The sequence below is a fragment of the Oncorhynchus keta genome, chromosome 12 (assembly GCF_023373465.1).
Source record: "Oncorhynchus keta strain PuntledgeMale-10-30-2019 chromosome 12, Oket_V2, whole genome shotgun sequence".
NCBI lineage: Eukaryota > Metazoa > Chordata > Actinopteri > Salmoniformes > Salmonidae > Oncorhynchus > Oncorhynchus keta.
The window spans coordinates 55,092,953-55,104,524 of NC_068432.1; the positions used below are offsets into that span (position 1 = coordinate 55,092,953).

General features: G+C 40.8%; 1 protein-coding gene across 42 annotated transcripts in view; it reads right to left on the reverse strand.

Moving 5' to 3' along the window:
- The window catches only part of tek (TEK tyrosine kinase, endothelial), a 100,283-nt gene extending 93,972 nt beyond the window's left edge, over positions 1–6,311 (reverse strand). The window contains exon 1 of one of the 42 annotated variants that reach the window (XM_052458661.1): positions 6,081–6,311. In XM_052458661.1, the coding sequence (XP_052314621.1) occupies positions 6,081–6,180 (100 nt within the window). In that variant the 5' untranslated portion in view covers positions 6,181–6,311. The other 41 variants (XM_052458677.1, XM_052458676.1, XM_052458702.1 and 38 more) reach the window with 41 other exon arrangements.
- Positions 6,312–11,572: the final 5,261 nt, after the last annotated feature.

Below are 11,572 nucleotides of genomic sequence, written 5' to 3' on the forward strand. Positions count from 1 at the left end.
GTTAGGAAGGAGTCCTGTATCTTTGTAGTGACTGGGTGTATTGATACACTGAGTTAGGAAGGAGTCCTGTATCTTTGTAGTGACTGGGTGTATTGATACACTGAGTTAGGAAGGAGTCCTGTATCTTTGTAGTGACTGGGTGTATTGATACACTGAGTTAGGAAGGAGTCCTGTATCTTTGTAGTGACTGGGTGTATTGATACACTGAGTTAGGAAGGAGTCCTGTATCTTTGTAGTGACTGGGTGTATTGATACACTGAGTTAGGAAGGAGTCCTGTATCTTTGTAGTGACTGGGTGTATTGATACCCTGAGTTAGGAAGGAGTCCTGTATCTTTGTAGTGACTGGGTGTATTGATACACTGAGTTAGGAAGGAGTCCTGTATCTTTGTAGTGACTGGGTGTATTGATACACTGAGTTAGGAAGGACGCCTGTATCTTTGTAGTGACTGGGTGTATTGATACACTGAGTTAGGAAGGAGTCCTGTATCTTTGTAGTGACTGGGTGTATTGATACACTGAGTTAGGAAGGACGCCTGTATCTTTGTAGTGACTGGGTGTATTGATACACTGAGTTAGGAAGAACAGCTGTATCTTTGTAGTGACTGGGTGTATTGATACACTGAGTTAGGAAGGACTCCTGTATCTTTGTAGTGACTGGGTGTATTGATACACTGAGTTAGGAAGGAGTCCTGTATCTTTGTAGTGACTGGGTGTATTGATACACTGAGTTAGGAAGGACTCCTGTATCTTTGTAGTGACTGGGTGTATTGATACACTGAGTTAGGAAGGACTCCTGTATCTTTGTAGTGACTGGGTGTATTGATACCCTGAGTTAGGAAGGAGTCCTGTATCTTTGTAGTGACTGGGTGTATTGATACACTGAGTTAGGAAGGAGTCCTGTATCTCTGTAGTGACTGGGTGTATTGATACACTGAGTTAGGAAGGACGCCTGTATCTTTGTAGTGACTGGGTGTATTGATACACTGAGTTAGGAAGGAGTCCTGTATCTCTGTAGTGACTGGGTGTATTGATACGCTGAGTTAGGAAGGAGTCCTGTATCTTTGTAGTGACTGGGTGTATTGATACGCTGAGTTAGGAAGGAGTCCTGTATCTTTGTAGTGACTGGGTGTATTGATACACTGAGTTAGGAAGGAGTCCTGTATCTTTGTAGTGACTGGGTGTATTGATACGCTGAGTTAGGAAGGAGTCCTGTATCTCTGTAGTGACTGGGTGTATTGATACACTGAGTTAGGAAGGACGCCTGTATCTTTGTAGTGACTGGGTGTATTGATACACTGAGTTAGGAAGGAGTCCTGTATCTCTGTAGTGACTGGGTGTATTGATACGCTGAGTTAGGAAGGAGTCCTGTATCTTTGTAGTGACTGGGTGTATTGATACGCTGAGTTAGGAAGGAGTCCTGTATCTTTGTAGTGACTGGGTGTATTGATACACTGAGTTAGGAAGGAGTCCTGTATCTTTGTAGTGACTGGGTGTATTGATACACTGAGTTAGGAAGGAGTCCTGTATCTTTGTAGTGACTGGGTGTATTGATACACTGAGTTAGGAAGGACGCCTGTATCTTTGTAGTGACTGGGTGTATTGATACACTGAGTTAGGAAGGAGTCCTGTATCTTTGTAGTGACTGGGTGTATTGATACACTGAGTTAGGAAGGAGTCCTGTATCTTTGTAGTGACTGGGTGTATTGATACACTGAGTTAGGAAGGACGCCTGTATCTTTGTAGTGACTGGGTGTATTGATACACTGAGTTAGGAAGGAGTCCTGTATCTTTGTAGTGACTGGGTGTATTGATACACTGAGTTAGGAAGGAGTCCTGTATCTTTGTAGTGACTGGGTGTATTGATACACTGAGTTAGGAAGGAGTCCTGTATCTTTGTAGTGACTGGGTGTATTGATACACTGAGTTAGGAAGGAGTCCTGTATCTTTGTAGTGACTGGGTGTATTGATACACTGAGTTAGGAAGGAGTCCTGTATCTTTGTAGTGACTGGGTGTATTGATACACCAGCTTAAGTGTAATTCGCTCAAAGGGATATTCAATGTCTGCTTTTTATTTATTTTTATTTTTTTTCCCATCTACCAAATTAAATCAAATCAAATGTTATTGGTCACATACACGTTTTTATCGGATGTTATTGCGGATGAAGCAAAAATGCTTGTGCTTCTAGTTTCAACAGTAATATCTATCAAATTACACAACATATACACAATACACACAAATCTAAGTAGGAATTAATTATGACTATATACATATGGACGAGCGATGTCAGAGCGGAACGAACTAAGATACAGTAGAATAGAAAACAGTATATACATATGAGATGAGTAATGCATAGACTAAGATACAATAGAATAGTATAGAATACAGTATATACATATGAGATGAGTAATGCATAGACTAAGATACAGTAGAATAGTATAGAATACAGTATATACATATGAGATGAGTAATGCATAGACTAAGATACAGTAGAATAGTATAGAATACAGTATATACATATGAGATGAGTAATGCATAGACTAAGATACAGTAGAATAGGATAGAAAACAGTATATACATATGAGATGAGTAATGCATAGACTAAGATACAGTAGAATAGTATAGAATACAGTATATACATATGAGATGAGTAATGCATAGACTAAGATACAGTAGAATAGGATAGAAAACAGTATATACATATGAGATGAGTAATGCATAGACTAAGATACAGTAGAATAGTATAGAAAACAGTATATACATATGAGATGAGTAATGCATAGACTAAGATACAGTAGAATAGTATAGAAAACAGTATATACATATGAGATGAGTAATGCATAGACTAAGATACAGTAGAATAGTATAGAATACAGTATATACATATGAGATGAGTAATGCATAGACTAAGATACAGTAGAATAGTATAGAATACAGTATATACATATGAGATGAGTAATGCATAGACTAAGATACAGTAGAATAGTATAGAATACAGTATATACATATGAGATGAGTAATGCATAGACTAAGATACAGTAGAATAGGATAGAAAACAGTATATACATATGAGATGAGTAATGCATAGACTAAGATACAGTAGAATAGTATAGAATACAGTATATACATATGAGATGAGTAATGCATAGACTAAGATACAGTAGAATAGTATAGAATACAGTATATACATATGAGATGAGTAATGCAAGATATGTAAACATTATTAAGTGAATGAGATATCGTGGAATAGTACCTATTTTTAAATCTACAAATCGGTGGCCTTCTTTGCGAGGCATAGGAAAACCTCCCTGGTCTTTGTGTTTGAATCTGTGTTTGAAATTCACTGCTCGACTGAGGGACCTTACAGATAATTGTATGTGTGGGGTACAGAGATGAGGGACCTTCCAGATAATTGTATGTGTGGGGTACAGAGATGAGGGACCTTCCAGATAATTGTATGTGTGGGGTACAGAGATGAGGGACCTTCCAGATAATTGTATGTGTGGGGTACAGAGATGAGGGACCTTCCAGATAATTGTATGTGTGGGGTACAGAGATGAGGGACCTTCCAGATAATTGTATGTGTGGGGGGCACAGAGACGAGGTGGTCATTCAAACATCATGTTAGACACTATTATGGCACACAGAGTCCATGGAACTTATTGTGTGACTGGTTAAGTAAATGTTTACTCCTGAACCTTGCCATAAGATTGCCACAACAAAGGGGTTGAATTCTTATTAACTCAATATTTCAGCTTTTCATTTTTAATTCATTTGTAAAAAAATATATATATATATATATATATATATATATATATATATATATATATATATATATATATATATATATATATATATATATATATATATATATATATATATATATATATATATATAATTATATATATAATTATATTATATTATTATTATAACAACCATATTATAATAACCATATTATAATTCCACTTTGACATTATGTGCTATTGTGTGTAGGCCAGTGAAAAATAAATATCAGTTTAAACCATTTTAACTTCAGGCTGTTAACAACAAAATGTGGAAAAAGTCAAGGGGTGTGAATACTTTCTGAAGTGTGTCTCTGGACAGATCTCCCTTGTACAAGGGGTCTAATGACCTCAATATAAATAAAGAGTATCAAATGTGCTAGATAACGCAAAAGGGACTCAGCAGAGTAGAGATACATACCCAGAGAGAACCAGTAGACCAGACACACAGCAGAGTAGAGATACATACCCAGAGAGAACCAGTAGACCAGACACACAGCAGAGTAGAGATATATACCCAGAGAGAACCAGTAGACCAGACACAGAGTAGAGATACATACCCAGAGAGAACCAGTAGACCAGACACACAGCAGAGTAGAGATATATACCCAGAGAGAACCAGTAGACCAGACACAGAGTAGAGATACATACCCAGAGAGAACCAGTAGACCAGACACACAGCAGAGTAGAGATATATACCCAGAGAGAACCAGTAGACCAGACACAGAGTAGAGATACATACCCAGAGAGAACCAGTAGACCAGACACACAGTAGAGTAGAGATATATACCCAGAGAGAACCAGTAGACCAGACACAGAGTAGAGATACATACCCAGAGAGAACCAGTAGACCAGACACACAGCAGAGTAGAGATACATACCCAGAGAGAACCAGTAGACCAGACACACAGCAGAGATACATACCCAGAGAGAACCAGTAGACCAGACACAGAGTAGAGATACATACCCAGAGAGAACCAGTAGACCAGACACACAGCAGAGATACATACCCAGAGAGAACCAGTAGACCAGACACAGAGTAGAGATACATACCCAGAGAGAACCAGTAGACCAGACACACAGCAGAGTAGAGATACATACCCAGAGAGAACCAGTAGACCAGACACACAGCAGAGATACATACCCAGAGAGAACCAGTAGACCAGACACAGAGTAGAGATACATACCCAGAGAGAACCAGTAGACCAGACACACAGCAGAGTAGAGATACATACCCAGAGAGAACCAGTAGACCAGACACACAGAGCAGAGTAGAGATACATACCCAGAGAGAACCAGTAGACCAGACACACAGCAGAGATACATACCCAGAGAGAACCAGTAGACCAGACACAGAGTAGAGATACATACCCAGAGAGAACCAGTAGACCAGACACACAGCAGAGATACATACCCAGAGAGAACCAGTAGACCAGACACACAGCAGAGTAGAGATACATACCCAGAGAGAACCAGTAGACCAGACACAGAGCAGAGTAGAGATACATACCCAGAGAGAACCAGTAGACCAGACACAGAGTAGAGATACATACCCAGAGAGAACCAGTAGACCAGACACACAGCAGAGTAGAGATACATACCCAGAGAGAACCAGTAGACCAGACACACAGCAGAGTAGAGATACATACCCAGAGAGAACCAGTAGACCAGACACAGAGTAGAGATACATACCCAGAGAGAACCAGTAGACCAGACACACAGCAGAGTAGAGATATATACCCAGAGAGAACCAGTAGACCAGACACAGAGTAGAGATACATACCCAGAGAGAACCAGTAGACCAGACACACAGCAGAGTAGAGATACATACCCAGAGAGAACCAGTAGACCAGACACACAGAGCAGAGTAGAGATACATACCCAGAGAGAACCAGTAGACCAGACACACAGCAGAGTAGAGATACATACCCAGAGAGAACCAGTAGACCAGACACAGAGTAGAGATACATACCCAGAGAGAACCAGTAGACCAGACACAGAGTAGAGTAGAGATACATACCCAGAGAGAACCAGTAGACCAGACACACAGCAGAGATACATACCCAGAGAGAACCAGTAGACCAGACACACAGCAGAGTAGAGATACATACCCAGAGAGAACCAGTAGACCAGACACAGAGTAGAGTAGAGATACATACCCAGAGAGAACCAGTAGACCAGACACAGAGTAGAGATACATACCCAGAGAGAACCAGTAGACCAGACACACAGCAGAGTAGAGATACATACCCAGAGAGAACCAGTAGACCAGACACACAGCAGAGTAGAGATACATACCCAGAGAGAACCAGTAGACCAGACACACAGCAGAGTAGAGATGATAACACATGATCCTCCAGCGGTAGGCTGGTAAAGGCTCCAGGGCTGGGGTGTACATCCACACAGCGCTGCTGGTCCGAGGTGCTCAGACTGGGGATACAGAGAAGACCAAACCCCTGAGGGTGTCAGAGAGACCCATCAATACACATCTCTTCACAGTCTTCCTGGCTCTGAAAAGTCTCTATAGCACCCTCCCTTTCCCTCCCTTCTTTTCCCTCCCCTTTCTTGCTCGCCCCAGAACCCTCCCTCTCTTTCCTTTTCCTCTCTGCTCTCCCTCATTCTTACTCTCTCTCTCTCTCTCTCTCTCTCTCTCTCTCTCTCTCTCTCTCTCTCTCCTTCTCTCTCTCTTACTCTCTCTCTCCCTCTCTCTTTCGTTCTTACTCTCTCTATCTCTCTCCTTCTTACTCTCTCCCTCTCTCTCTCTCCTTCTTACTCTCTCTCTCTGCTCTCCCTCCTTCTCTCTCTCTTACTCTCTCTCTCTTTCGTTCTTACTCTCTCTCTTACTCTCTCTCTCTTTCGTTCTTACTCTCTCTATCTCTCTCCTTCTTACTCTCTCCCTCTCTCTCTCCTTCTTACTCTCTCTCTCTCCCCCTCTCACTCTCTCTCTCTGCTCTCCCTCCTTCTTCTCTCTCTCTTACTCTCTTTCTCCCTCTCTCTTTCGTTCTTACTCTCTCTCTCCCTCTCTCTCCCTCTCTCTCTCCTTCTTACTCTCTCTCTCTCCCTCCTTACTCCCTCTCTCTCTCTGCTCTCCCTCTCTCTCATTCTTACTTTCTCTCTCTCATTCTTACTCCTTTAACTCCCTCTCTCTCTCTCTCTTATTCTTACTCCCTCTCTCTCCTTCTTTCTCTCTCTCTCTCTCTCTGCTTTCTCATTCTTTGCCCCTCGCTCTGCTCTCTCTCTCTCTCTCTCTCGTCTCTCTCTCTCTCTCTCTCTCTCTCTCTCTCTCTCTCTCTCTCTTCTCTCTCTCTCTCTCTCTCTCTCTCTCTCTCTCTCTCTCTCTCTCTCTCTGCTCTCTCCCTCTTGTCTCTCTCTCTCTCTCTGCCTCTCTCTCTCGTCTCTCTCTCTCTCTCTCTGCTCTCTCTCTCTCTTGTCTCTCTCTCTCTCTCTCTCTCTCTCTCTCTCTCTCTGCCTCTCTCTCTCTCTCTCTCTCTCTTGTCTCTCTCTCTCTCTCTCTCTGCCTCTCTCTCCAGGCATTGGGAGTTACAGTTCCTTTTCCTGTTTCCTCTTCATGTCAGGATGGGAGGAAAAGAAAAGCCTCCTAGTCTGAACAGAACAATGCCATGATTTTAATTACCATTCCTAGGCTACATCCCAAACAGCACCCTATCCCCTATTTAGTGCACTATGTTGGACCATAGGACTCTGATGTAAAGTAGTGCACTACCCCTTGGGGAGGGTCCTTAGAACAGTCCTACAGAATAATAATATGTTAGGGAGTGTCCATTAGAGACCAAAAACATCCTTGGATACAGAGGTTTATATACTGAAACAAAAAAATAAACGCAACATGCAACAATTTCAAACATTTTACTGAGTTACATTTCATCTAAGGAAATGAGTCAATTGAAAGAAATTCATTAGGCTCCTTAACCTATGGGTTTCACATGACTGGGAATACAGATATGCATCTGCTGGTCAAAAGATACCGTTAAAAATAAAGGTAGGGTCTCCGTTGTTGATTGTGACCTGTGGAATGCTGTCCCACTCCTCTGTGGAATGTTGTCCCACTCCTCTGTGGAATGTTGTCCCACTCCTCTGTGGAATGTTGTCCCACTCCTCTGTGGAATGTTGTCCCACTCCTCTGTGGAATGTTGTCCCACTCCTCTGTGGAATGTTGTCCCACTCCTCTGTGGAATGTTGTCCCACTCCTCTGTGGAATGTTGTCCCACTCCTCTGTGGAATGTTGTCCCACTCCTCTGTGGAATGTTGACCCACTCCTCTGTGGAATGTTGTCCCACTCCTCTGTGGAATGTTGTCCCACTCCTCTTTAATGCCTGTGCTAAAGTTGCTGGAAGTTGGCGGGAACTGGAACACGCTGTCGTACAGATCGATCCAGAGCATCCCAAACATGCAGGACATTGAAGAACTGGGACATGTTCAGCTTCCAGGATTTGTGTACAGATCCTTGTGACATGCAGCCGTGCATTATCACACTGAAACATGAGGTGATGGCGGTTGGATGAATGGCAGGACAACGAGCCTCAGGATCTCGTCACGGTATCTCTGTGCATTATCACGCTGAAACATGAGGTGATGGCGGTTGGATGAATGGCAGGACAACGGGCCTCAGGATCTCGTCACGGTATCTCTGTGCATTCAAATTGCAATCGATAAAATGTAATTGTGTTCATTGTCTGTAGTTTATGTCTGCCATAATAATAATACCATAATCGCTTGCCCACACGACGCCATACACATGGTCTGCGGTTGTGAGGCCATTTGGACGTTCTGCCAAATTCTCTAAAACGACGTTGGAAGCTGTTTCTGGTAGAGAAATGAATCAATTCTCTGCTAACAGTTCTGGTGGAAATTCATTCCTGCAGTCAGCTACCTCAACATTTTAGATATCTGTGGCACTGTGTTGTGTGACAAACCTGCACATTTTAGAGTAGCCTTTTATTGTTCCCAGCACAAGGTGCACCTGTGTAATGTTCATGCTGTTTAATCAGCTTCTTGATATGCCACACCTGTCAGGTGGATGGATGATCTTGGTAAAGGAGAAATGCTCACTGACAGGGATGTTAACACATTTATGGACAACATTTGAGAGAAATAAGCCTTTTGCTCCTGTGAACATTTGTAGGGATCTTTTTATTTCAGCTCATGAAACATGGGACCAACACATGTTACATGTTACATGTGTTTATATTTTTGTTCAGTATAAATATACACAGTTGAAGTCGGAAGTTTACATTCACATACACACTCATTCATATATCCTTATGTACATATTCTTTATCCCCTTACACTGTGTATAAGACAGTAGTTTTGGAATTGTTAGTTAGATTACTTGTTGGTTATCACTGCATTGTCGGAACTAGAAGCACAAGCATTTCGCTACACTCGCATTAACATCTGCTAACCATGTGTATGTGACAAATAAAATTGGATTTGATTTGATTTGACCTTAGCCAAATACACTCTAACTCAGTTTTTCACAATTGTGGAGGTCTTGGCTCATTTCTTTTGATTTTACCATGATGTCAAGCAAAGAGGCACTGAGTTTGAAGGTAGGCCTTGAAATATGTCCACAGGTACACCTCCAATTGACACAAATTATGTCATTTAGCCTATCAGAAGCTTCTAAAGTCATGACATCATTTCTGACCCACTGGAATTGTGATACAGTGAATTATAAGTGAAATAATCTGTAAACAATGGTTGGAAATATTACTTGTGTCATGCACAAAGTAGATGTCTTAACCGACTTGCCAAAACTATAGTTTGTTTACAATACATTTGTGGAGTGTTTGAAAAATGAGTTTTAATGACTCCAACCTAAGTTTATGTAAACTTCCGACTTCAACTGTATTTATTTATATACGGTGGCCTATGTTCCCTCAGGAGTAGGTCAATAGTTTCTATTTATTTATAGTTTCTATATATTTATTTATAGTTTCTATATATTTATTTATATATGGTGGCCTATGTTCCCTCAGGAGTAGGTCAATAGTTTCTATATATTTATTCATAGTTTCTATATATTTATTTATATACGGTGGCCTATGTTCCCTCAGGAGTAGGTCAATAGTTTCTATATATTTATTCATAGTTTCTATATATTTATTTATATACGGTGGCCTATGTTCCCTTAGGAGTAGGTCAATAGTTTCTATATATTTATTTATAGTTTCTATATATTTATTCATAGTTTCTATATATTTATTTATAGTTTCTATATATTTATTTATATACGGTGGCCTAGGAGTTGTGTGGAGATACCAGCTCCGACACCAGGGTAGGGTTAGGCTCAGCAGCCTGTAAATTCAATTTAATTTAATTTAAAGCTTTATTGGCATAAACATATTTTACAATATTAAAGCAAGTACAATATATATAGCGTGGCCTGGTGGTTAGAGCGTTGGACTAGTAACCGGAAGGTTGTCAAACCCCGAGTTGACAAGGTACAAATCTGTATCCTGAACAGGCAGTTTAACCCACTGTTCCCAGGCCGTCTGAAAATCTTAAATGACTTGCCTGGTTAAATAAAGGTAAAAAAATAAAATTTAAAATATATACAAAAAATATTATTGACTGTATGTTTGTTTTACTCCATGTGTAACTCTGCTTGTATCTGTCAAACTGCTTTGTTTATCTTGGCCAGGTTGCAATTGTAAATGAGAACTTGTTCTCAACTTGCCTACCTGGTTAAATGAAGGTGAAATAATAAAAATAAATAAAAAATTGTGTTTGTCCCATTTTGGGAATTCTTGGTTGTGAGTAGACCCCAGACCTCACAACCATAGCAATGCCTGTAAATTCATTTTTTTTTGCCAGGTCCTTAAGTTTATCAATTTAAAGAGAATGCCCTTTATTGTCTCTCAGATCATGGGAAACATATGGCGCTGATATTTAGGCCAAGGTATTAAGTTTTTTGTGTGTTAGGGCAAGTGAAATTTGTATTTGTGGTCCTGGCGACTGGACTTTTTTATTATTTTGGTCTTATTGAGATTTATTGTCAGGGCCCAGGTCTGGCAGAATCTACGCAGAAGATCTAGGTGCTGCTGTAGGCCCTCCTTGGTTGGTGACAGAAGCACCAGATCATCAGCAAACAGTAGACACTTGACTTCAGGTTCTAGTAGGGTGAGGCCGGGTGCTGCAGACTTTTCTAGTGCCCCCGCCAATTTGTTAATATACATGTTGAAGAGGGTGGGGCTTAAGCTGCATCCCTGTCTCACCCCTCGGCCCTGTGGAAAGAAATGTGTTTTTTGCATATTTTAACCGCACACTTGCTGTTTGTGTCCATGGATTTTATAATGTTGTATGTTTTTCCCCCAACACCACTTTCCATCAATTTGTGTAGCAGACCCTCGTGTCAGATTGAGTCAAAGGCTTTTTTGAAATCAACAAAGCATGAGAAGACTTTGCCTTTGTTTTGGTTTGTTTGTTTGTCAATTAGGGTGTGCAGGGTGAATACGTGGTCTGTCGTACGGTAATTTGGTAAAAAGCCAATTTGACATTTGCTCAGTACATTGTTTTCACTGAGGAAATGTATGAGTCTGCTGTTAATGATAATGCAGAAGATTTTCCCAAAGTTGCTGTTGACGCATATCCCACGGTAGTTATTGGGGTCAAATTTGTCTCAACTTTTGTGGATTGGTGTGATCAGTCCTTGGTTCCAAATAATGGGGAAGATGCCAGAGCTAAGGATGATGTTAGAGTTGAAGTATCGCCAATTGGAATTTGGTATCTGTATATATAACATCAATACCACAGGCCCTTTTGGGGTT